Here is a 25,952-nt window from a genome sequence, read left to right as displayed (position 1 = left end):
GCTGGCTAACGTAGTATTAGTCTCCAAGCCAGGCAACAAGTGGAGAGTGTGCATTGATTTTCAGGATCTCAACAAAGCTTGCCCGAAAGATTTTTATCCTCTGCCCCGGATAGATCAACTGGTGGACTCTACGGTCGGCTGCGAATTAATCTGTATGCTCGACGCCTACCAAGGCTATCACCAAGTGCCGCTCGCCCGTGAAGATCAAGAAAAGGTTAGCTTCGTGACGGCCGACGACACTTATTGCTATAATGTAATGCCGTTCGGATTGAAGAATGCGGGGGCCACATCAGCGTTTGATGAATAAAGTATTCAGAGAGCAGATCGGGCGGAATCTAGAAGTTTATGTGGACGATATTCTCATTAAGTCCCGCCGAGCGGACAATCTCTTCAAAGACATGGAGGAAACCTTCCGAACGCTGCGCAAATATGGAGTCAAGCTAAATCCCCAGAAGTGCCTGTTCGGAGCAAAAGGAGGGCACTTTCTGGGGTACATAGTGACCGAGCGGGGAATCGAAGCAAATCCCAGCAAGGTGAAAGCTCTACAAGACATGCCGCCTCCAAGAAATACAAGGGAAGTGCAGCGTTTGACCGGTCGGATCACCGCTCTGTCCAGGTTCATCTCCAAAACCGCCGACCGGAGCCTTCCTTTTTTCAAGATCTTACGCAAGGCTACAAAATTTTACTGGGACGAAGAATGCGACCGGGCGTTCGAAGATTTGAAAGCATTTCTGAACTCTCTCCCGATATTAGCCAAGCCGACTGCGGGTGAGCCACTTCATATGTATCTGTCTTCAACTGAGCATGAGAAGAGCCTGTATATTTCCTTAGTCATATTTTAAAAGATGCCGAATCTCGCTATACTGGGCTCGAGAAGCCGGCTTTCGCTCTGGTCCTGGCCGCTCGGCGCCTTCGTCCATACTTCCTGGCGCATACGATCATTGTTAAAACCAATAGCCCGCTCGGACGTGTCCTACTAAATCCAGAAGCATCCGGACGGCTCATCAAATGGACGACGGAATTAAGTGAGTTCGATATCCAATACCAGCCCCGCTCGGCGATCAAAGCACAATCCTTGGCCGATTTCGTGACTGAGGTGCAAAGGCCGTAGCCGGAAGCTAGGTGGAGAATATATGTGGATGGGTCGTCCACTCGGCTCGGAAGCGGAATTGGAATATTGTTGCTCTCCCCTCAAGAAGAAAAGATGCACTTATCCGTCCTGTTGGATTATAAAGCTACCAACAATGAAGCAGAATATGAGGCCCTCATAGCTGGCTTGCAGGCTGCTCGGCATGTGGGAGCCGGTCGGGTAACGCTTCATTCGGATTCGCAGTTGGCCGCTCAACAGCTCTCTAGTACCTTCGAGATTAATAATGCTCGCCTCTAGCTCTATGCTGAACCCTTCGAAAAGCTCAAAGCCGATTTTAGAGAAGTTATTGTTCAGAAGATACCCAGAGCAGAAAATCAAGTGGCCGATGAGTTAGCCAAGCTGGCAAGCTCAATAACGTCGATCGCCATTCAGCAGCCAATTGAAAAAGTATTGTTGGTGGCGCATGTCGACTGGATGGCAGGCCTCACGATTCCGAGCGACTGGAGAACACCCATCATAGAGTTCCTCCGCTCGGGCGCCACACCATCCAATGAGTATGAAGCTCAGCTGATAAGGAGAAGAGCCGGTCGGTTCACACTCATCGGCGAACAGCTTTACAAAAAGGCTTTCTCACGCCCATTGTTGAAATGCGTTAGCTCGGAGGACTCGGCTTACATCCTCCAAGAAGTACATCAAGGATCGTGCGGAGGACATCCGGGCGGACGATCGCTGGCTAAGAAGATCCTGTTGGCCGGGTACTTCTGGCCAACCTTACAAACAGACGCCGCTCGGATCGTGTCGACGTGCCTTTCGTGCCAGAAGTACCATAACTTCTACCACCGACCGGCAGAAGAAATGAAGGCATCTACGGTCTCGTGTCCGTTCGACCAGTGGGGAATGGATATCGTGGGTCCATTTCCTATGGCGACCGGACAGCGAAAATTTCTACTAGTGACGGTAGATTATTTTTCCAAGTGGGTGGAGGCCGAGCCGCTGGCAAAGATCACCGAGCAGATGGTCAAAAAATTCATCTGGCAACACATCATCTGTCGGTTCGGCATCCCTCGCCGATTGGTTTCCGATAATGGGCGGCAGTTCACAGGGAAGGTGCTAGAGGAGTGGTGCAAAAGCTACGGCATCGAGCAACACTTCACATCCGTGGCTTATCCCCAGAGCAACGGTCAAGCCGAAGTAGCCAATCGGGAAATTCTTCATATCCTGCACGCTCGGCTCGACCATTTGGGAGGAAGTTGGCCTGATGAAGTGCCGGGCGTCTTGTGGGCCATCCAGACGACTCCGAAGGAAGGGATGGGTGTCACACCATTCCATTTGGTGTATGGTGGCGAGGCAATTATCCCGGTTGAAGTCGGCGTCGAGTCCGTCTGGATTCAGAGTTATGATAATGGCAACGCCGAACGGAGGAACATGGAGCTGGATTTGGTCGACGAGGAGCGAGCCAAGGCGTCCGTTCGGCTGATGGCGTACCGGCAACGGATGAAGCAAAATTACAACCGCCGTGTAATCCACAGATCATTCCAGGTCGGCGATCTTGTCTGGAAGAAAGTTAAGCCGGTCGGCGACGTTGGCAAGTTAGAAGCCCCCTGGGCGGGCCCCTTCAAGGTTATTGAGAAGCTCCGATCGGGAGCATATTATTTGGAGGATGAAGACGGGCGGCAGCTGGATCGACCGTGGAGTGCGAATCATCTCCAGCCTTATCGAGCGGGGTGAAAGGTGCACGAATGTAAATCATTTTTGTATATGTTAGTTGCCCGTGTCCTTGTAATGCAGGAATCAAAACTAATTCAAAGGATGACCCATGGGTCCGCCGATTGGCAGTATTAAAATTAGCCTGGAAGGTCGTCGAGCTCCGACGTTAAATATCGAGAGACGAGCCGGCGTCTATAAACGTCCGAGCGGAAGGCCGTCGAGCTCCGACGTTAAATATCGAGAGACGAACCGGCGTCTATAAACGTCCGAGCGGAAGGCCGTCGAGCTCCGACGTTAAATATCGAGAGACGAGTCGACGTCTATAAACGTCCGAGCGGAAGACCGTCGAGCTCCGATGTTAAATATCGAGAGACGAGCCGGCATCTATAAACGTCCGAGCGGAAGGTCGTCGAGCTCCAACGTTAAATATCGAGAGACGAGCCGGCGTGTATAAACGTCCGAGCGGAAGGCCGTCGAGCTCCGACATTAAATATCGAGAGACGAGCCAGCAACTATAAACGTCCGAGCGGAAGGTCGTCGAGCTCCGACGTTAAATATCGAGAGACGAGCCGGCGTCTATAAACGTCCGAGCGGAAGGCCGTCGAGCTCCAACGTTAAATATCGAGAGACGAGCCGGCGTCTATAAACGTCCGAGCGGAAGGCCGTCGAGCTCCGACGTTAAATATCGAGAGACGAGCCGGCGTCTATAAACGTCCGAGCGGATAGCCAGTCACATGATACAATCAACGATAGCCTGGTTATACGGCTGAGCGGCTCGCTCATTAAAAATGTACGGAAAATCCCTTTGGGGTGAAAGCTAGGGATATTAGCATGTAAATGCCGAGCGGTTACGTTCGAAAGTTTAGCGGCTGCGCGGTCGCATGATAGATGTAATTAAGACGATCGACTTGAGCCGAGCGGAAAGGATATAAAGAACACTTTGGCGTGACGAGGGAAAAATGCCTTGCTAAAACAGAAGTGAAAGGAGCAGAAGGTCATCTATTACTCATTGGGTAAATCAAACAAGTCATAAGTTGGGCCGAACGGCGGGAATACAAAAAAAGTTCATGAAAACGCTCCTCACGCATCAAAATCAAAAAGAGCGTCGGGGATGGAGTCCATCACGCTCGCGAGGTCCTCGGGGGGGATGGTCAGCTCGGCAGGCAGGTGGCCTTTGGTCTTCAGAGAGCCCACCGCCGCCTTGATCGCCTCCTCGAAAGTGAGGGATATCTTGTCGGTAAACTTCTCTCCAAAGTCTTTCGAGCGGAGGAACGCCTTCCTCCCTTCTTCGGAGCGAGCCGACTTCCCCTCTTGATATTCTTTGAGCGCGGCGTGGGCAGCGTCGCTGGCGGCCTGAAGATCCTTCAAATCTCCATCAAATCTTTGGAGGTCGGCCGAGCGGCTCTCTTTCTCGGTGGCTAGCAGGGTGTCCAAATCTTTGATGCGTTGTTCCAGCCCCCTGATCTCCACCTTCATGCGGTCCATATCATTGATAGCCTGTTGCTTCCGAGTGGTCGCAGTTTTGATCTCCTTATCTCGTTGCTTGATCATCGTTTCAAGCCGAACGACCTTGCTCGCCAAATCGGAAGCCCTTTTTCGTTCGGCGTCCAGTAGTTTTTTGGCCTTCTCCAGAGCGGCCGTCGACTGCTCTGTACCCCCCGCAGCTTTTTGTTTCTTCAACTCGTTCTCCAGTTCGGCCAATCGATCGCTAATGGCGATCTGCTCCACCCAGTTCTGCTAGCAAATGTGGACAGGTTAGAAACATAATTTAAATACGCAAACAAAGAAACAGAGCATACTCCGGTGGCCTGTTGTAGATTGTTGCCGCCGAGCTGCCCGGGAGTCAGCCTGGCTATTCGACGCCGAGCGTCCACCCAAGCTTGGGCCAGAGGGCCTGTCAAGGTAATCTGCTGCTCGGGGACCACAGGCCGATCAGCAGCAGCCATGTACGCCTCCGAAGGAAGGCGCAGAACGGTTTTAATTAAATTCTGGCCACTCGGCTCGCTCTTGGAAGCGTCGGCCTTACCGGACGGCCCACCGGTGGACGAGGAGGGAAGCTCGCCCAGGCGCCTGATACGGCGCAAAGTTCTTGAAGGGCTGGACGGCGGCACCTCAGAGCTGGCCCTCGGAGAACCATGAGGGGTCGGAGTACTCTCAAGGGAAACCGTCCCGGACAGCACCGGTGTATCCGCGCCCCGCTCGGGCTGTGACTCATCAAGTGTAGTGGAGGCAGATGCGGATTTCGATCGTCGGCGCTTCCGAGTGCGTAGCGGCACGTCATCGACCGAACGACCCTCCACCTCGGCTTCGGTAGGAGGTTCTATGTCGCCCGCGGCCTCATCGTGAGAGGCAGGGGCGTCTGAGGCTTCGGGGACAGTCGGTGTCCCCTCACCTTCTTCACCGGCCGGATCAGCTGGAGAAAGGCCCCGTTCGGCGGCCTCCTTGTTCGTCACTGCCTCGATCTGAGCGGTCTTCAATTTGAGCTTCTCGGTAGCTTTGGCGCGCCACATGATTTCAGCTGCAGAAGCAAAAAATAAATCAGTTAGAACAAAACAAACGGGAAGATAAGGGAATTTACTCATGCTGCAGGGCAGGTCGGCTGTGGTAGAGGACAAGCCGAATATGTGCATTACTCCCGGGAGGAGTAGCTTGTCAATATGATAGCGCTGGCCAACTAGCCGTTCGGCTGCATGAAGGTAGGCCGCGTCGCCTCTAAATTTGCCGAGCTCCGGTTGCGCCGGCATCGCCGTCTGCCACTTGGTACGAAAAGTTGGCCGCTCGGGAAAACGTATATAGAAAAAGTGCTCCTTCCAATGTTTGTTGGAGCTCGGCATGCCATCGAAGAGGACGAAACCTATCCTAGATTGAAAAACAAAAGTTCCCCACTCGGCCTGCTTGGGATAGTAAAAGTAGTGGAAGATTTTTGGGTCTAAGGGGATGCCGTTCAGTTTGAACAAAACTATTACTCCGCTCAGCGGCCTAATAGAGTTGGGAACTACCTGGCCGAGCGGAATGCGGAAGTAATTGCAGACTTGCAGGAAAAATTCATGGGGTGGGAAGCGTAGTCCGACCAGAAATTGGTCTCAGAAAAAAAGAACTGTGCCGATTGGCGGTTCATGAGGCCGATCGGCCGGTGTGGCTAATACTATTTGGTGGTCGGAAGGAATGTCGTAAGTCCGAGCGAGACGCAACGCGTCCTCCTCGTCAAAACGACTTTCCATGGTCGAGTACCATAGACCCGGAGCACCGCCGGTTGACTGCGAAGTACTAGTCATGATCGAAAGACAGGAATGCGGGACAAAGGGGGAAGGTTCAAGCAAGGAATGGAGGAAAACCGAATGAAGGAAACGATTCACAGCAAGAAGAAAACGTTGGGAACGAGAAAGAGGGTCTTACGAGCAAGAAAGATGATCGACGGGGGCTTGGGATTGCCGAAAAGTTGAGGGGCGAGGTCGCCGGAGAAAAAAACGGGCAGAGGAGCGCCGGAGGAGGAGGAACCAACATTGCGGCGGAAAAGAAGTCGTGAGCTTTATATCGCCGCCCGGGAGCAACCTCCACCGTCCGATCCAGGTTGTTGATAACGAGGCCATCATCCAGCCGTTCATTTCAAACGGCGGCTGTCCCATCGAAAGTGACGCCACCGCCATACGCTGACAAACGCACGATCGCCACGTGTCAGCAGGATATTGGCCGCATTTAATGAACCCCCCTTACTGTGCGCAGCGCACGTGATGGGTAATGGGGGAGAGCATCGGACAAGGATGCCAAGAAAACAAAAGGCATGGACAAGATACAGCCGAACGGATGAGCATCCTTACGCCTGGCCGATCGGCCCAATGCAGCAATCATTGCTCAGTCAGATCGGCAGTCCAGTCAGTCGGAATTTGCCTCCTTCGACTAGACTCGAGGGGGAGGCAAGTGATCCGGTGGTAAGAGCCCGGGACCCCCTAACGAGGGGTCAGTGCCACGTGGAGGTCAGAGGGCCAAGTGGTCCGTCGGAGAAGGGTGAACCGACCGGACGTATGACAAAAGGGCAGGCCGGTCGGCCTGCCCATACACGTCTGATAGTGAAAGACGCCTTGACAGGGGTCGGGGTTCCGACGCTCAATGAAGTAGTAAATGGCCGAGCAGAAGGGCTAAGAGAGGGCTGGTCATAATGGGCGCGCCGCCCAGCTGGCGCGGGAAATTAGGGCCATCCGGACGACGCTATTCACGCCGGTCGGCCGGACGGACGTCCCGGCCGGGCGGTGGGTGAAGGGTAGGAACATCTTCTGACAGCCGTCAAGTCCTATGGCCCAGCCATACTCTAAGTCTGACAACAAGGTGTTCTGTTGTCCCATCGAAGACATGATTGAACTGTAGCAGTATGGTGTCAGGTAAGCTCTCTGACAGGTACACACCGAGGTATGGGCTGCGGACACGTATGCGCCCCGGGGGACGTGCATTAGTTCTTTCATCGCTCTATATAAAGAGCCTCTTTCTTTGCCAGAGGGACGCATTCTACAAGCTTGGGAGCCACCCTTTTGTTGTCCGTTTACCTGACTTGAGCGTCGGAGGGTCACCGCCGGGAACCCCTTCCCGGCCCGACTTTTGTGCAGGTCCGCCGGAGATTCATGCGACCAGACGGAGGCCTACACCATCTACTAGAAGTGCGCCACGTGCCCAGCGTCCTTTGGTTCGGCCATTCGGACAGGATCAGTTTTCATACCTAATCTGCAAGAAGATAAAATTTCATTATTAATATATTCATGTAAAACTAATATTATATTAGAAAAATTCTCTAAACTAAATGAGCAGTGAGATAACAAACACCGAAAAGTTATTCGATTGCATAGTTAAATACTTTTAAAATTTTATAAATACTACTATAAATATTCCATTATTGTCAAAATAAATATATATTAATATTAGTTTTTTATAAAAAATAAACATAATAATTATTTTTATTAAAATGAATATTGTAATAATTGATATGTTAAATTCTAACGCGTTGGTATATCAAGTGAAAATTTTTTAGGTCTTATTTCATTAGTTTGATAAAATTTATCCTATCATTTCATTATAGATGGATGCAACCATAAGTAAGAAATTACACTTGTAATTGGTTTAATATAATTTTCTAAAATTTTTAATCCATCTTGAACACATAAATTTAAAATATGGTATACACAATGAATATGAAAAAAATAAACTACCAATAAAAAATTAATAAATAAATTTTAGATCTTTTATACAAGTCGTATTAGAACTAGCATTATCTAATGATATTGAAAATATTTTATGAGTTAATTTATATTCTGCTAAAATTAAACATAATAATTGTCCGATGTTACGAGCAGTATATGATTCATTAAAATCTTTATAAACTAACAATCTTTTTTGGAGGTTATAAGAGTTTTCGATCCAATAACAAGTCACACCCATTTACGAATGTGTTTACCAATGATGACTCCAAATATCATAATATGAAGAAACTTTATCATTTCATTTACTAAATTAATCAAAAAAAAATTTCATTGTTTTACTAATTTTTTAATTATATAAGTGTAATCCTAGGAACACGTTTAACACATAGATTAAGAAATTCTTTATAAAAATATTCAAATGTGCATTTATATCCAAAACTAAAAAAAGGTGTTTCATGAAAATAAATTTGGTTAATAAGTCTCTTAATTTATTATCAGAATATAAAAATAAACCAAAATCAGTACTATCGTAAGTTAAAGAAAAACTAGATAATTGTGATTGAATATGGTCGAATTCATATTCTATCGAGTGCTTTGTTTCTACGTGTCATTTCAACGACTCAAAGTTGTCGCCGGCGTGGAATGTATAGGATGCATCGTGTTGGTGCAATCAACCCCTAGGATTTTGATATTTGCCAATATACCTAAATCTGGTCAGTTTGACCAAGGGTTGATCCAAACATGACTTGATGTTTGGAAGAGAGAAGTCTAGTCAAGACTAGATGGTTAGCAAGGGTAAACCCTAATCGAAGGATAGGCAAGTGAGAAGTCTACTGAGTGACTAGTTCTAATCGGAGGTTAGGCAAGGGAAAGTCTTGGTGAGTGAAGTCAGGTCCTAGTGAGTGAAGCTAGGTAGTGGAAGTCTTGGTGAGCGAAGTTAGACCCTAGTGAGTGAAGCTAGGTAGTGGAAGTCCTGGTGAGTGAAGTCGAGCCCTAATGAGTGAAACTAGGTAGTGGAAATCCCGGTGAGTGAAGTCGGACCCTAGTGAGTGAAGTTAGGTAGTGAAAGTCCTGGTGAGTGAAGCCAGACAATGGAAGTCCTAGTGAGTGAAGCTGGGCAACCCTAGGAAATATGTGACCGACTGGTTTCCAGTCGATCGCGCACGGTCGATCAGACCAGTGAATTATTAATAATACTAACACTATTTTTCTTTACCATTTTATATCTACTATGCTAACTTAGTGTTGCAGGCAAGTCTTAGTAGATCAGCTCGATTAGATACTAAGCAAGGTTAAAGAAAGTCCAAACATGTATGAAGGATAAGATGTTTAGCAAATAAGTGGAGGTAAGTCACTATAGGAGAATAACACAGTGAGGACTTGTCCCGGTTGAGGGGACAATATGTGTCGGTCTAATTTAGATCCATTTCGAAAACATAAATTAAGACCATGACTAGATCTTGATTTGGAGGACAGGATCTAAGTCATAATTTGATCATATTTTTAATGTGCTAACTATGTTTTGCAGGTTAATTTTTATGTTTGGACTAACATTTTGTTATAGGAAAGATATAGGTAAAAAAATAGTCAGGGAGCTTGGAAGTGCTTCGAGTGCCTAGAGTCCGGATGTCCGGAGTTACTTTAGGCGCCCGGGAAAGGCTCGACGAGGAGCAACCCCAAGCGGCTGCCTGACCAGGCATTTGGGCAGTCCGGCGCTAGGAGTTGCTCCAGGCGCCTGGACTAGTGAAAGTTGATCTTCGCGGTGTGGTGGAGCATAGCGATTGGCTGGCCCATGAAAGTTTCGACGAGAGCTCGCCACATCAGCATAGTCCAGGCGCCCGGACGGGGCTATAAAAGGAGGCTTCGACCAGATGCTTAAAGACAACAATCACTCCGACTTTCGTTCTTGCGCGCTACTCTGAGAAGGCTCCGATAACTAATTCTCAGGTTTTTACTCATCTTGTTATTGGTAACATCTTTTGTATTACGTTGTACTTAACCTCTTGTAATATTTTCGATATCATAGTGATTACCCAAGGAAAGCACTCAACGAGCGCGAGCCTTAGAGTAGGACTTGTCGAAGACTCCGAACCAAGTAAACTAAACTTGTGTCAGTGTTTGTCTCTTTCTCTCTCGCTTCTATTTTCTATACTATTTCCGCTGCGTATTTGATTTCAAAAAGAAAAGAACAATTTCAAAACCATATGATTCACCCCTGCTCTCTCACGTGCGCTACGGTTCTACACATTGCAATGCTTACATTTTGTACGTAATTCTCCCGACAGAAGAGTGACATTTTTAAAATATTTAGTGAAAATATAAGATTATAGAGGAGCAATTTCATGAACCTTAGAAGTAATTGATTAGAATTTCCTTATGTTTTAGGTGTCGGAAGGTGCTCGATTTTATTATCAGTGGATTGAATGTTAGGCAGATTCACTATTTCCTTTTCCTTATGAGATCAAGATGATAAACCTTCACGATCTTCTTCCATTATAGTTAAAAGTTGGAGACGAAAGTGTGGAGAAATGGTTACTTGGAGTTGAAAATGTGTAGAGAATGCGGAATTGAGAATGAGAGTAAATAAGATGTGTGTGAAAATGATGAAATGAACTCTTTATTTATAGAGTTTGAATAGTAACAAATATTAAATTATAGTCATTATTAAAAAAAAAATGATCAAATTGTTTTAACCGTTGAAAAAAAAATCTAAAATAATCATCCCCAACCCTTAACAGCTAGGAACTATTGATTAACCGCCGGTCGATTCCAACATAAACATAAAAAATCCTTAGAATCGACAGGCCAAATTAATGGTTCATCTATTATTTTTAGAGGCCTAGAACTGTAATCGACATCCTACTAAGAGTAACAATTTGGCCAAATAACCTGCGTCAATGGACAACTTGCTCGGGATCAGATCTACCACCATGGTGCTGAATTTTAAAAACTAACCCCACAGCTGATTGGAGAAGAAAAAATCAAGATAAAACGGAAAAGAGATGCATCGTCTAGACATTCTCAAATCTCAGGCGCCTTTTAGGCAAACCCTGGTGCCTTTGTAAATTGCCGATTATTTTTTTCTAAAATTATTATTATTATTTAAATACATAAAAAAATAAAATATTATAAATTATATATTTTTGTTAATAGTTGGCTCATTTGCAGTAAAAAAAAACGGTGTAGTTTTCCCATAAAGAGAATGCAGGGTCAGCGCCTCATCTCCTCACTTATCGTCTTCAACTCACATTACCTAGCCGTAAACTTCCTCTGCCGCCGCCATGGCTTCTCACGACCACGACCACGACCACCACCACCACCACCACGACGAAGGCGAGGACCATCATCACCATCATTACCATGAGTAAGCGGTCTCATCTTTAGCTCTCGATTCTCTTTTTGTGGTGTTTCTTCCCCTCATTCATCGATGTGGTTTACTGAAGGGCTGGGACCGTCGCCGCCTCGTCGTCGTTCGTCGGTCAGGACGGAAGGGTGTACCATTCCCACGACGGCCTGGCGCCCCACTCGCACGAACCCATCTACTCCCCAGGGTTCTTCAGCAAGCGCGCGCCACCCATTGTAGATAGGGACTTTAAGGAGCGAGCTTTCACTATCGGAATCGGAGGTCCCGTTGGCACTGGGTACTATTCCCCCCTCCCTTCTTGCTCAAACAAGGCAAATATATGGTTTTGTCACACTAAGTAAATAATTTTAGGAAAACTGTTGCAAGGTTGGTAGCTGCTGTCTCTCCGTTTATCTGAAGAGGAATGCTCTTGTTTCATGTGTCTTGTAGAGCAAGCAACGAAAGAAAAGTTAATCTATTTCTAAATTATTCTCTGCTTATTTTAATTTTTTTACAAATTATGGTTCGGTATTTAGGAACAATCCCCGAGAAGGCCTTGATACGATGAGGTCCGGCGAACCTTTCCCATTTTATATGTAATGTGACTCTTGAAGTTGCCCTGTATACACTGAAATTCTTGATGATGCATGCATAGTCTCTTTGGCCAAGTTATGAAAGCCAATATAGCTCCACCATAAGATGATCATACAAAGAATTTCAAATCCAGTATACTATATGGATACTAATTAATAACTCAATTTATAGGCACCACCGCACCAGAAATGGCATTGGTGTGTAATGAGCATATAAGGCAGTTCCTAAAGTGATTTAAGTTTACAAACAACAATTTGTTTGTACCTTTTTTCTTGACAAATTTGATGTATTTGAAGAAGGCCAACATGAGAAAGAGTTGAATGTTTGCAAATAAGGAGAATAGAAGCTTCACTAACAACTGTGTCAATGCCTCGATGATTATTACAGTTTTCCCATTCTGTAAGAGGCATTAACTAAAAAGCTAACTGCATCTCAAGTTCAATTTAGAGTGTTTTATGTTGATATTGCTTATAGCTTTTTCATCCCTGCATGGCTACAACTTCTAACCTTGAACAGAAAATCTCTAGTTTATAGCAAATGCTTATTAAATTTTTTATCCATTGACCAAATTCCTTTTGCCTTATGCAGAAAAACAGCATTGATGCTTGCACTTTGCCAGTTCTTGCGGGATAAATACAGTCTTGCTGCTGTATGTATTATCCTAGAAATAAATGCTTTTAGAACATGCTATTTCTGTCTTGATTTCATTTTATGAATGAATGTTAAAAATTTTAAATTTGCTTTTTGTTACTATCCTTGGAGATAACATGGAACTACATAGGACAGCTAATTTGTTCTGTTTCTTTGATTATCTTGAATTTCTTGAGCTGGTCTTTATTTCTATCCTTGAATCAGGAAAGTTTAGTTGGATAAATGAGACCATCCTTTGTTGAGATACTTCTAATCTGTGATAACACGACAAGTTAGTTAGGGTTCGCAGGAGCCTATTAAAACTGATATAACTAGGCCTTGATATACTTGTTATTGATATATTTGTTATGAAGAAAAAGTTTCTTTGGGAACTTTTTTTTTTACTTAATTATTTGATCATTTTTAGTTTTAGCTTTCAATTTGGTAAGAGACTGAATATATCATTTCTTATTGACATGGGACTGTAGGAGACAGAGATTCATGTATAACATGATGTTGTGTTATATCAACTCTTATGTTATAGAAGAAAGTTTGCTGATGGAAGTCTCCTAATGCTCCTCTCTAAAACTCTATAACAAAATTAAGGTTTAATTAAAATGCAATATAATAAGTAAAACCTTAGTAACCTTGTTATTCCAAGGATAGGAAAAAATTCACTCTATTGAGGAAAGATGAATTCACCTTTTTCTCTAGAATAAATGGTAGCCCGATGCACAAAGCTCCCATCAATGCAGTGTTCCGAAGAAGGGTCTATTGTATGTAGCCTTATTCTGCTTTGTAGGAGGTTGTTTTCGTGACTCGAACTCGTGACTTCCAGGTCACACGGCAACAACTTTACCATTATGCTAAGACTCCCTTTCCCCTTCTCTTTAGAATCAAAAGGATAATTTATACTTTTGCTACTCTTAATTCCTCATCCAAAATCTAAATTCCCTAACTTCTTCCCTCTTCTCTTTTCTTCCTCTTCTCATTTTATTTTCTCCTTTCATTTTATTCCTTCTATTAGTTTTTGTTCTATTCTTTTCCTTAACTGTAGCACCAACCTCTCTTTAGTTTGAAAATTCAGTGGGTTGTTTCAAAGGGTTGATGTCACAATGTCACTAGTTAGTAGGCTGAGTGTTTTTTTTTTCTTTGCAATTACCTGCTTATTGGTAGCTGGCATATTGCACATACAACAGAAAACTAGTTAATTTTAAAGGCTGTTTGTTTTGCTTATTTTGCCTGCACTTCATAATTCTTGACCTGGTATGATGGCATAGACTTTCATTAGCCTATCCAGTTTGCCTTTATTTATTTGCTCTATTGATGGCACGGTTAGGTAACAAATGATATATTCACCAAGGAGGATGGAGAATTTTTAGTGAAGAATGGAGCACTTCCTGAGGAAAGGATTCGGGCTGTTGAAACTGGAGGGTGTCCACATGCTGCTATACGTGAAGATATAAGTATTAATCTAGGCCCTTTGGAAGAGCTATCTAATTTGTACAAGGCAGACATACTTCTGTGTGAATCTGGAGGAGGTATTTTCCTCAACTCAACTCTTTATCTTGAAACTCTATTAAAAAGTAAGGTTGTATTTTATGCAACATTTTTATAGCAACTAGAAAGACTTCACTGTCAGCTAAATTGAATGGTATGCTAGAACCACCCACTAAACATGATCAAATATTACAACATTAATATACATGCTCTTAAGATGATATTTAAAAGCTAAAACTAATCTTTTTAGTAGAAACACTGTGTGGTTGTTAATAATTTAATTTCCATAGCTTCTGCCTAATACCTTACTGATAAAAATTGTGGATAAGATATAATTTTCTATCAACCAAAAAATAATATATTTAGTTTGCAAAAAGCTTGTAGGATTTGTGGAATGTGGCAGTTATTGGTATTTTACATAAAAACACTTATGTAACTAATTGCTTTCTGATTATTATAAGTATTCAATTTCTCATAGGTATAGCCATTGCTATTCTACATACTATCCATTTAAATCATGTTCATCGATTTTGCTTCTACGGACATGCATGAGAATTTGGACCTCCTCTCTTAAGAGAGAACGTTGCCTCTCAAATTTCAATTGACATTCAATCCAAGTTTGATCTTTTCTCTACCACCATCAAATAGTCATTTCTTTTTTTAGCTCATCTTCTATAGCAAGCAATCTTATCCCTTATCTCAAATTATTGAGCTTGCTCGTGTTGTTGGTCTCTTAAGATGACATGTTTGCTCAAATCAATTTAGTATATTTTAGTTGGGTAGTTGAAGTTTTGAACAAGATGTAGCCACAAATGCTCTATTGTGGTCTGTATGAGAAGAATGTACAAGTTACAACAAATAAAATAGTTGGTTGAGTATATAACAATACTGCATACAAGCTGTGATCGGTGAAGAACTGCGATCTGTAGAGATGAAAAGGAACTATGTTATTTGCATACATGTAAATGTTTAAAGAGAAATCAGGATTTAGTTTTCATCCCTCATAATGAACGTGACAATTTTATTTACCTTTTATGCTGCTTTTTGTGTTGTTCAGTCATCTGGCACTCGGCCATAGAACTTCTGATACTCCCTCCATTTCCTTTTTTTTTTTTTTAGTTTTTGTATTTTTTATGTACGTAACAATGAGATGAACTTGACATTTGATAAATAGATTTAGAAATTCTTCTTTCCTCTAAGGGGTTGAACTGTTGGTAATAGTAACAGCCAATGATCTCACTTCATTCCCAAAAAACGACATCTTGCCTACAAATTTCTAAATGCTTTCTTACTCTGGCTTGTTTTTTTTTTTGAATATTTTGTTCAGAAGAAATCCATTCGATGTGATTAAACTTATTTGACATAAAGGTGTATGCTGTATTTGATGCTTGGTTTAAATGAGCTGGAAAGTGATCTTGTTAATTGATGCAGATAACTTGGCTGCTAATTTTAGCAGAGAATTAGCGGACTATATAATTTACATCATCGATGTTTCTGGCGGTGATAAAATACCTAGAAAAGGTGGTCCAGGAATCACTCAAGCAGATCTTTTGGTATGCTCAAATAATGCTCTTTGTTGTTTAATGTTGCACTCTCCTTTCTTTGCTTTATTGCCTAATTCTCAACCTTAACTGTCTGACTCTCTACAATACTTATATTAGGTAATTAACAAGACAGACATAGCACAAGCAGTTGGAGCTGACTTGGGAATTATGGAAAGGGATGCATTACGTATGCGAGATGGAGGGCCATTGGTTTTTGCTCAGGTCTGTTGAACTGATAAAGCAGACCTATTAATTAGATTAATCTTTTACCTGTGATTGTTCCCTTTGGCATTGCTAGGACCATGCTTATCAACACCATCAATATTTGGATGGTCAAAATATCTAAATATCCGTCATATTAGATTGATAGTATCAATGAGATTGGAATTTAATAGGGTTTAGGGAAAACCTAATATGTCATTTTACAAGTTATTAGTTTGATTGATGCCTCTTCTGTTGCAATACTGCATTGATATTTAGAAAGTTGATGAAATTTTATCGTTATTACGACACAGGTGAAGCATGGAATTGGCGTCAAAGAAATTGTGGACCATATACTGCAAGCATGGGAAGCAGCTACTGGTAATCCGCATCGCTGATTCTGTTATATGATGTTGAACTTAGCGTTTGCAGCTCTGGATACATTGCTTAATAAATGTTGTGGATGTAATGAGTTGCTTTGAACCAGACGACCTTTGGACCCTTATTGTTTTAGTTTCCATCCTCCTATTATATGCTCTGAGAACTTGATTGGAGTTCATAAAGATCCAATAGTTTTATCATCGACATTATACAATTAACGTATCTACACGCAATTAACATAACACTGTATTCACAATCCTCACGCTTCAGATAAACAAGTATATAAAACTTGTTCGTAACGCCTTTCTACGGACACGCTTTCATGCTTGCACGGTTTCCGGTTCAGCGCGGCACTGCCTTGCCCTTGCCCTTCTCGCGTGAAAGCAAGCGCTGCCTATTTTATAAATTTTCATTTCATTTCGTTAACGTTTTTGTTTTTGTTTTTTTTTTTTGAGCAACATTTTTCTGTTACCTCGCGACTCTTCTCTAGCTTGCACGCAACCAGATTCGACAGACCCGTAGTTAACCTACCCTGGTGGGGCACCACCTCTGACAGACAGTGGGCCCCCACCATAGATCCGTTAATGAAACACAAGCGAGTCTTACCCGTTAGATTTGAAACGATTATTACGTGGCAACCTGTTGCTTGCTTGCGATCGCAGTTTTATGCGGGGAAAAAAAGTTGATGCTTAAAGCAACCACGACCTCCTCGATGGCCGCGCGAAAAGGGAGCGGATCCTATCCAATTGTGATTTTAATTGTTTATATTTCAATGCTTTCATCGATGGTGTTCGGTGGCTGAATTAAAAGACGGACGGTCAGCTTGGAATGCAGCTACGAGATAATTGTATACGATCGTGAACCCGTTATGGGAAGCACCTTACGGAACGGATGGTCTGTCATCGCCTCAATGGACGGCTCTCGCTATATATATCTGGACGTGAAGAACCATTGGTCTTCGAAGAGCTTGGTTGGGCCGTTGAGAGATCACTAAGCTTTTCTCTCGGCGATCTTCTATCATCCACTTCGATCCTTCTTTCTTCGGTGGGTTTTGTTATTGGTTCGATTCTCAATTTGCATTTTTTTTTTAAATGGCTTCATTATGTTTGTTGAGGAAATTTTTCTAGGGACAGTGTTCTGGTTTTGATTCCGCTTGCAAATCTAAGGTTCGTCGGTACATTCTAGGGGAGAACCATTTGGATTGTTGTTTCGATCCGTCAGCCATAATGGTGACGGTGAGTGGTGGCATTGCGATTCCTCTGCTGCTCTCGATTCTTGTGCTGCATGTGGCTTTTCCGGCCTCGTCCGCCTCCGATGGCTTGGTTCGGATTGGTTTGCGGAAGAAACCGTTAGATGAAAACAGCAGGCTTGCGACGCGTTTCTCGGAGAAGGAAATAAAGGATTTGATGTCGAGGAGGTTTGGATTGAGGGGCGATGTTGAGAGTAACGGGGATGAGGATATCATTTCTCTCAAGAATTATATGAATGCGCAATACTTCGGGGAGATTGGCATTGGTACTCCTCCGCAGAAGTTCACTGTGATCTTCGATACTGGAAGCTCGAATCTGTGGGTTCCATCTTCCAAGTGCTACTTTTCGGTGAGAGTTGTCCAACTTTGGTTAACAAACTCGTTTTTTTTTTGTTTTCGTTTTTCTTGCGGCTCTTGAAATAACCATTGTGTCATCATAATCCAGCTCGCTTGCTATTTTCATCCAAAGTACAAATCAGAACTATCGAACACTTATCAGAGGAATGGTATGTTGTAAGCATAAACATTTCTGTTTCTTGAACCATTGTTCTCTCTTAGTTGGTTATGGCATGTTTTTTTATCACTTTCACTGCATGTTTTCTTCTTTATTTTAGTCTGTGGATGTACAATTGCGATGCTATGAAAATGAAGATGACATATATGTAGTTCATACGTGGGAGGAAACAAGTGTAATTTGACTTTTTCATAGATTAAACACGAGTTGGAATCTGATTATTCATACTAAATGAGGATTCTTTTAGTAACTCTTGATCCTGGTGTCTGGGAACACAATGCAACAGATCAAGTACCTCTTGGTCCCGTATCCTTGTTTTAATTGATAAGTGTTATTTCTTTTGTCATGGTTTAGGAACTCAGTCGTCTCACTTACATTGTTCAATAATAAAATAATAATGCTCTTCGTCGTGTTTTGTTTAAGAAAATAAATTAATTTGCTCTGTATGGCTTACCTCATAGATCCTATCTGCTTCCTCTTCTTCTTAAAGTTTTTTTTATTTTTTTTTATTATTTGCAAACAGACACTCTTGTAAAAGTACCTGCATGAATTGGCTGATTGCTGCAATTGGATACTCAGCACATCCTGACGATATCATAATTTATATTGCTTCTTTTGAATAGGTAAACCTGCTGACATCCAGTATGGAACAGGAGCAATATCAGGTTTCTTTAGTGAAGATCATGTTACCATCGGTGACCTAATTGTTAAAGATCAGGTTCACAAACTTCGTACTTTTTTAAATGTTTGTTTTGTGGTTATTTTTCTTAGATTGTGGGGTCTGATATAATTCATCCAGGAATTTATTGAAGCCACAAGGGAGCCAGGTCTCACATTCTTGGTTGCAAAATTTGATGGCATATTAGGACTTGGATTTAAGGAAATATCTGTTGGGGAAGCTGTGCCTGTGTGGTATTCTGATTATAACTCAATTCCTGCTCCCAGTTGCATGATATTTAATGATCATTGCTTGACATCAAGTTGATATTGTTCCTTTATAAACAAACTAGTTAAGAGATTCAAAAAGATTTTTGTCATTGAAAGCATCAGTAATGTCCGGACTTGTTCTAATAATTTCAGAAAAGCTAAATAGTAAATGTGGTGAAAGTCTGAAAGATGCAAGGTCGTTGAAAAATTGAATTATTTTGAATTAATATTTTTTTTAAATAATTCTTGCATGTGTTTCTAGAATCTTTGAACAGCAAAATTAACACTACTTTTGTTACTTGCAACTCTAGAAAATATTTTTTTTCAGAAATTTCTTCTTTTTTTTCTTTTGAAAAGAGAAGTTCCTAGGATGGATTAGAAAGAAGAGGAAGATAACATAGTACTTGTAGTAGAAGTCAATCATGACTCTTGGATCTGTATTCTCACTTATAATTGAAAAGAAAAGCCAACCTTGTGATATTTTATCACGATCTCTCTAATCAGGCCTTTGGATGTTTCATAAATAAGACTGTAGGAAATTTCACATTGAATACCATTTAGACTCGAAATAGACTTAAGTAGAATAAAATTGAAGAGGACACAATTTTTTTTTTTTTTTTTACTGTATGGGCTTTGTTTTGCTCTTGGGACCTCTATTTTCTCAGTCTAAAAGTAGGTGATTTTTAATGATGACAAAAATAGATGATGATCATAAACTGACAAACAGAGGTCCCTCAAAGTTGTAAAGTTGGATATTTTAAGGTAGTCAACCAAGAAAATCTAATACTCAAGAGAATCCAGTGAAAATCTCAGGCTGGTACTAGGCTGAAACCATCAAAAATATCATTAATGTTTATGAGGTTCTAGGAACTTAAGATTTAAGAACTGACGTTGTTTTGCTTATGCTAATAATTCTATCACTGTACTACCGATATTGATCAATCTCCTTTGTGAATAAAACTGTATTAAAATTTGTAGCTCAATTAGAAAATCATCTTCTGGTTAAGATTTTGTAGTTAATATTTTTTTTTTTGAAGCACAATTCATTCTCCCTATTTCAATCTTCAAGGTCACAACTATCTTCTATTATTCTCCAAGGAAGATATACTCTTAGTGCTCTAGGTTCCTGATGATGACCTCGAAACATAAAGCAAGCTTATTGTTTATTCTCTGTTGCTTAGATGTAGCATGGAACATTGTCCTCTTTTGCGGTAGTGTAACTATGAAAATGGTGTCTCAATTGGGTGATTCTTTTGTGCTGTTGATATTAGAACTGCTTTCTTGTTCTAAGTTTGTGGGTACCTGGATTGTTATCTGTAAGTTTGTGCTAATTTTATTATGCAAATGCTGTATTTGATCACTGTTTGCTATTAATGCAAGGCTATGTCTAATTTGTTTAATTATTCATTCTATTGGCAGGTATAATATGGTTGAGCAGAAACTTATCAGAGAACCTGTCTTCTCATTCTGGTTTAACCGAAATGCTGATGATGGTGAAGGAGGTGAAATTGTTTTTGGAGGAATTGATCCAAATCATTATAAGGGTGAACATGTATATGTCCCTGTTACTCAGAAAGGTTATTGGCAGGTGCATATTTCGGACTCTTTTCTGTTCAGTTAACTTGTATGGATCATGCATATGCTATCTGACATTGCAATTTTCTATATATGATCTATCACATAATTCTTGCAGTTTAACATGGGTGACTTACTTATTGATGGCAAATCTACTGGTACAACCAATTAACTGAGCTTTTTTTTATTGCCACTCAGTATCGTCATATATTTACTGCTTATTTATCATGAAGTGCCTTTGTGTTCGTCAGGCTATTGTGCTGGTGGTTGTGCCGCAATTGCAGATTCTGGAACTTCTTTGATTGCTGGTCCCACAGTATGATTACCCTAAATTCAAATGCTTAAGTTTTGATAACGGAGACAATTCTTTTCATTGACTATCAACCATTAATTTATGTTTATTGCGTTCATATTGCTTGATTACTGGCCCATCCGGCAAGAAAACAGTTATATATCATAATGCCATTTTTCTGCAGACCGCTGTTGCAGAGATTAATCAACAAATTGGAGCTTCTGGTATTGCTTCTCAAGAGTGCAAAGCAGTAGTTGCGCAATACGGGAAACAGATTATCAGACTCTTGATGTTACAGGTCTGATTGGATTATTAGTCAGAGGTATTGCCTCTGGTATGTTGCGTCGCAGAAAGCGCACTAATAGTTATCTATTTGGCAGGCAAAACCTATCAAAGTTTGCTCTCAGGTTGGTCTGTGTGCATTTAATGGAGCTCATGGAGTTAGGTCAGTGGATATTTCTTGGCAATTTTGTATTCTACTGCATAATATCCTTCACTTCACCATTGTTGTTATTCACATAAAATCTTGTATCTTATGTATATTCCTTATGCAGCACTGGTATTGAGAATGTTGTAGCCGACGAGAATACAGAAGCTTCAGCCCATCTCCACAGTGAAGCTATGTGCAATTCTTGCGAGATGGCAGTCGTATGGATGCAGAATCAGCTACTTCGTAACCAGACAGAAGAAAGAGTGTTGAATTATGTCGATGAGGTTAGGTTCTCTTTCATCCATGTGAGTTTCACTTTTGCAGTTGTTTGCATTATTTAAGGTTAATTTAAACTACATTCAGCTCTGTGAGCGCTTGCCTAGCCCCATGGGAGAATCATCAGTGGATTGCGCTGCTTTAGATTCCATGCCTATCATCTCTTTCACTATCGGTGCTAAGAAATTTAATCTCAAACCGGAGCAGGTATGTTCATTCTCACTTAATTCCACACAAACTTCATATATGAATCTCAGCCAAATTCTTGATTCTCTTTTGCTGCTTCAATTCTAATTATGTGTTAGATGAATGGCCTTATAATTCTGATTTACTTAACTGTCTCTATAAGATTCATAGTGCATTCAAACTATATATCATTTCAGACGCTCAAATTTATCCCATGAAACAACCTTTTCTTTTAACAAATTAAATAAGTAGAGTCTAATGCCCCCACGGGATGCCGGCTGGCTCGAGCTCGGCTCGTTTACTGCCCTAATCAACTTTTGCTACAAATAAGCAGATCCTAAATCCCTCTACTGATTCATTTAAAAGAGAAGTTGAAGTGACAATACTTCACCGTAGTAAATCTCCCTATGGTTGCATTTTTGTGTTATATCTTCTACTGTGTTCTTAGACCTCATCATTTTGTGATGCACATGCAGTACATTCTCAAGGTTGGCGAGGGTGGTCAAGCACAGTGCATCAGTGGGTTCACAGCCTTGGATGTTCCACCACCAAGAGGCCCTCTCTGGTGCCCACCCACCTCTTATCTGCCTTTGAACCTCACTTGTTTGCACCATGTCCCACTAACTGAACTGTGAAACTGATGCAGGATTTTGGGAGACGTCTTCATGGGAGTATATCATACTGTCTTCGACTACGGCAATTTGAAGGTTGGCTTTGCACCCGCCGCATAAACATGTTATCGACGTCGCTACGATATCCTTAAGCAAAGGCTTTGTCGACCCAATACAGCTTTATGTTCTGTTGTTTGTTGTGTTTAAATGTTCTTTGGTCCTATGGTTTCACTAATGTTTGAATAGCACATTCTCACTGTTGTCACATTAAATTCAAGCAACTAAGTTCAGATCAAGAGGAAATATGGTTCTCTGGATCAATGTTATAACATAAATATAAAAAATATTAATAATCATGTATTCCATAAAAATATTTTTCATACGTTAACAATATTATCTTAATGTGAAGAAATAACAATATCCTGAATTATGTGCATTAAGTAGTGAGTATAGTATAACATAAATAACTAGACAATAAAAAAATTAATAAGAAAATTAGAGTGTAAGTTGAGAAAATGAAAATTACAACAGTTGCGAGAATTTTTTTTTTTAAAAAAAATCAATTTCATAATTATAGATTTAAGTTTACTAAAATATCCTAAATTAATTAAAGAGTTAAGATAATTGCTCTTCATTTTCAACCTCAATCCGTTGGCTCCTTTCATCCAGTCCACAGCAGGTAGGACACAAACCGAGCTGAGTCCGGCCAGATGGTCGCCGGCGACCCTGCTGATCCACCACCACCTCCAAATATAGCATCAACCCCAAGAAATATTCCCCCTACATCCGTAAAAGAGAAAAAGAAGCCCTTGAATTGACAAAACATGCTTTGCTTTTTCTAAGTCCATAATCCCAATGCCATCGGAATCTGAAAACTAGACGAGCAGAAATGCCATGTCTTCCTAAAGTGAAACTTCCATTATTTATCGCTCGTCAGTACAACTCATAAAGAGAGAGAGAGAGAGAGAGAGTTCCCAATATTTTCTCTTGCTCAAGCTAAATAGCTAGGAACATGCATTATCGGACTGGAAATTGCTTCAGGGGGCGAAGAACAGTAGTAAAGATTAATATATAACATCCATGGAGGTGGTAATCTGAACTCCTCTCACCACAGAATCCAGCAAATATTTAAAGAAATTGGAATACTAAACTAACCATCTCTAGTAGCGTTTCAATCGATCTAATTTCTACTAGTAGCATAAGCTGCAGAAAATATTGTAATATTTGAACACCATTTCTTCTTCTTCTTAAATCAAGATTGAGGTTGTTGGGCTACTGCTCTTGTGCCGTGAGTTGGAGCAGTTCTTGTGGTGGAAGCTGCTGCTCTTGTTGCTGCTGCTGCTTTTTGATGGAGTGCTTGTTGTTGTGCATCCAGACTTTTAACACGTGACGCTTGATGCCGGTCTCGGCGCAGAATTGCTCCACCAGCGCCTCCTCGTGGCGCTGGAGCCGCCACCCGATGCGCTCCGCGAACGCCACCATCTTCTCCTTCTGCTCCGCCGTGAACTTGGTCCGGAACCGCTTCCTCGTCGGTGCTCCCCCCACCACCCTCTCCTCGCTCGACGACTCCGTCGTCGTGCCTCCGCTCGCCATCACCCCCGAGGACGAGACCGGCACCACCCGCGACGGCAGCAGAGGCGGGCTCGCGAACCCCCCTCCGCCGTACGCCGCCGTCCTGTGGTGGTGATAATGCGGTGGCAGCGGCGGGGGTAGCAAGAGAGACGGGGGCAGGTGCGCGCCGCCGCGATGATGACTGCCGACGTCGTCCGCGTCCGCGTCGGAGTCCCTCCTGTGGAAGCTCCGGTGGCAGCCGCAGGCGGCGCACTTGAGCGCGTCGATGCCATTGGGCATGAACTCGCCGCACCCGTCGAGGATATGGCCTCCGGCCGCCGCCGCGTGGTTACGCAGGCACTCCTTGTACCTCACGGCCGCCTCGTCTGCGGCCTTGCCGCCTTCGCCGGAGTAGGACTTGGAGCTGGGAAACAGAGTGGAAATGGGGGCCGGATCCTGGTTACCCACTCTTGCAGAGCTCCCAAAATTAGCAGCGCCATTTCTTGCACCACCACCACCGTCACCTTTTGGGGACGAGAGAGAGGAAGAAGCATGAAGTACAGGCTTCGAGAAAGCAGATCCTCTGATGGGAGGAGGGCTATAGATCAAAGTAAAAGGAGGAGGAGAAGAGGAGGAAGGCAACTGCACGTCACCATCTTGATTTCTGAACTCCATCGATTCCCCCTCACAAGAAGCAATTTATAGAGACGCCCAGCCTGCTCTCTGCTGCATGCACTACTACTACTGCTGCTGCTGCAGCAGTCTTGAGAAGGAAGAGGAAGACACAGAGGTAAATAATCAAAACATTGGTTGAGAAGTCGCTGAAGCCCTAATTAAAGAGGAAGCGAGGGTTTTGCCGGTTCCCTAACAGCCATCAGAGGGGTGATAAGGGAGAAACCCCAAGAGCATGGACTATACAACAAAAAGCTAGCTATGTCACTGTAGCTGAGAGCCACTCCTGCACATCGTGCCCTATCCCTAATAATTCCTCTCTGAGAGAGGCAGGCATGTCTTTTGTAGGGTTGCGGTGTGAGTGCACCAATCCAGGGGGTGACAGTGATCTACATTAGCTGTAAGGTGAAGGTGAATTGTGAAGGTGAAGGGTTGAAGCTTATCTTCTGGCTAGATGCTGGTGATGGCTGCAGGAGTCTGTGCAGGGCTATTAGTGCAGGCAAATAAAGCCCAATCCCCCGTTATTTTATTATTTATCAGTTATCTCATTTACATAGATTAATTCTGAATAGTCAGTTCTATTCGTATTTCGACTACCAACTAAATTCAAAGGTAAGATGACTCTTGACCTATCACCCCAATGTCATTAATTATTTCAAACTCTTTGTTGTTTGAGAAAATCACTCGGCCGCTTTCTTTTTCTTCACTAAACTATAAGTATTTTATTACATTTACAACATTCACATCAACTTTTTTTAATTAAAATATATAATTTAGGATAAGAAATTATTTCATTAAATTTAGATATTTATTTTTCATCATATTATACATCATTTTCCCTATTTTTTCCTCTTTCACCTATAATATTTAAGGAATAAAATTCAACTTCTAAATTTAGAAAAATATTATTCATAAATACAAAATTTAGAAAATGAATAAGGTAACTAAAAAATCTTTACACCAATTATCCTATCTATAATTTGAAGTAAAATCTTTGAATAAAGTAATTAATATGGATACATTTTTTAGTATATCATATATCAATTTTTTTTTCTCTCTTTCCTATTTAAGAAATTGAATATATTTTTTAAATTTAGAGAAATATTATTTATAAATATAAAATTTTAAAAATGAATTAGAGTAAAATATTAAGTATTTGAAACATAATTGAATTTACATTGCTACATTTAGGGAATGGACAGAGAAGTACTTTACGTTGTAGTGTTTATGAAAACATAATTATTATAATACAGATTCGATTTTCTCATCTAACATTAGCATTGTAACAACTAATAAGTAGCTACTATCATACATATAAGTGCTACCGATTCAAAATTTGACAGTTAAATAAGTATTCATAGTTTAATAGTGAGATGAAGCGCTCTTTAATAAAAACATAAAATCTAAGACATTCTGGCTAATTAATTCCACTCATGAGCTTTCTCTGTCCTTATCATTAGCGTTATAGCTTTCTAATCCCTAGGGTTTTGCGA

General features: G+C 42.0%; 3 protein-coding genes across 5 annotated transcripts; 2 read left to right on the top strand and 1 right to left on the bottom strand.

Moving 5' to 3' along the window:
- Positions 1-11,181: 11,181 nt before the first annotated feature.
- LOC122035989 (urease accessory protein G-like) lies at positions 11,182-16,376 on the top strand. Its single transcript, XM_042595158.1, has 7 exons — positions 11,182-11,347; positions 11,427-11,624; positions 12,509-12,569; positions 13,890-14,091; positions 15,482-15,603; positions 15,712-15,816; positions 16,110-16,376. The coding sequence occupies exons 1-7, from the start codon at positions 11,265-11,267 to the stop codon at positions 16,191-16,193; spliced, it is 855 nt and encodes a 284-aa protein (XP_042451092.1). The 5' UTR covers positions 11,182-11,264; the 3' UTR covers positions 16,194-16,376.
- Positions 16,377-17,052: 676 nt separating this feature from the next.
- Positions 17,053-22,589, top strand: LOC122035974 (aspartic proteinase oryzasin-1-like). Of its 3 annotated transcripts, none has more exons than XM_042595144.1 (14): positions 17,053-17,220; positions 17,310-17,774; positions 17,871-17,931; positions 18,563-18,657; positions 18,739-18,851; positions 20,286-20,454; positions 20,560-20,599; positions 20,693-20,757; positions 20,918-21,031; positions 21,114-21,178; positions 21,288-21,447; positions 21,527-21,646; positions 22,102-22,190; positions 22,272-22,589. In XM_042595144.1, exons 1-14 carry the CDS (start codon positions 17,068-17,070, stop codon positions 22,354-22,356), a joined length of 1,794 nt encoding a protein of 597 aa, XP_042451078.1. In that variant the 5' UTR covers positions 17,053-17,067; the 3' UTR covers positions 22,357-22,589. The 3 variants fall into 3 exon arrangements, with proteins under 3 accessions (XP_042451078.1, XP_042451069.1, XP_042451084.1); XM_042595135.1 differs by having other exon boundaries at positions 17,304-17,774; XM_042595150.1 differs by having other exon boundaries at positions 17,130-17,220; positions 17,362-17,774.
- A 627-nt stretch (positions 22,590-23,216) lies between these two features.
- Positions 23,217-24,755, bottom strand: LOC122035965 (zinc-finger homeodomain protein 6-like). Its single transcript, XM_042595126.1, has one exon. It carries the CDS (start codon positions 24,460-24,462, stop codon positions 23,509-23,511), a length of 954 nt encoding a protein of 317 aa, XP_042451060.1. The 5' UTR covers positions 24,463-24,755; the 3' UTR covers positions 23,217-23,508.
- Positions 24,756-25,952: the final 1,197 nt, after the last annotated feature.

The sequence above is a fragment of the Zingiber officinale genome, chromosome 1A (assembly GCF_018446385.1).
Source record: "Zingiber officinale cultivar Zhangliang chromosome 1A, Zo_v1.1, whole genome shotgun sequence".
In the NCBI taxonomy this organism is placed as follows: Eukaryota; Viridiplantae; Streptophyta; class Magnoliopsida; order Zingiberales; family Zingiberaceae; genus Zingiber; species Zingiber officinale.
The sequence above is the reverse complement of the archived record's forward strand: the minus strand, read 5'-3'. Positions and strand labels throughout refer to the sequence as shown.

What these genes read in the sequence shown, in the direction of transcription:
- LOC122035989 (XM_042595158.1), top strand. Translation starts at nt 11,265, where the DNA reads ATGGCTTCTCACGACCACGACCACGACCACCACCACCACCACCACGAC. An exon ending in GGAGGTCCCGTTGGCACTGG is followed by an intron (nt 11,625 to 12,508) that starts GTACTATTCCCC and finishes TGCCTTATGCAG; the next exon opens with AAAAACAGCATTGATGCTTG. An exon ending in TCACTCAAGCAGATCTTTTG is followed by an intron (nt 15,604 to 15,711) that starts GTATGCTCAAAT and finishes TACTTATATTAG; the next exon opens with GTAATTAACAAGACAGACAT.
- LOC122035974 (XM_042595135.1), top strand. Translation starts at nt 17,068, where the DNA reads ATGGTCTGTCATCGCCTCAATGGACGGCTCTCGCTATATATATCTGGA. An exon ending in TGTTGAATTATGTCGATGAG is followed by an intron (nt 21,448 to 21,526) that starts GTTAGGTTCTCT and finishes AACTACATTCAG; the next exon opens with CTCTGTGAGCGCTTGCCTAG. An exon ending in TTAATCTCAAACCGGAGCAG is followed by an intron (nt 21,647 to 22,101) that starts GTATGTTCATTC and finishes ATGCACATGCAG; the next exon opens with TACATTCTCAAGGTTGGCGA.
- LOC122035965 (XM_042595126.1), bottom strand. Translation starts at nt 24,462, where the DNA reads ATGGAGTTCAGAAATCAAGATGGTGACGTGCAGTTGCCTTCCTCCTCT.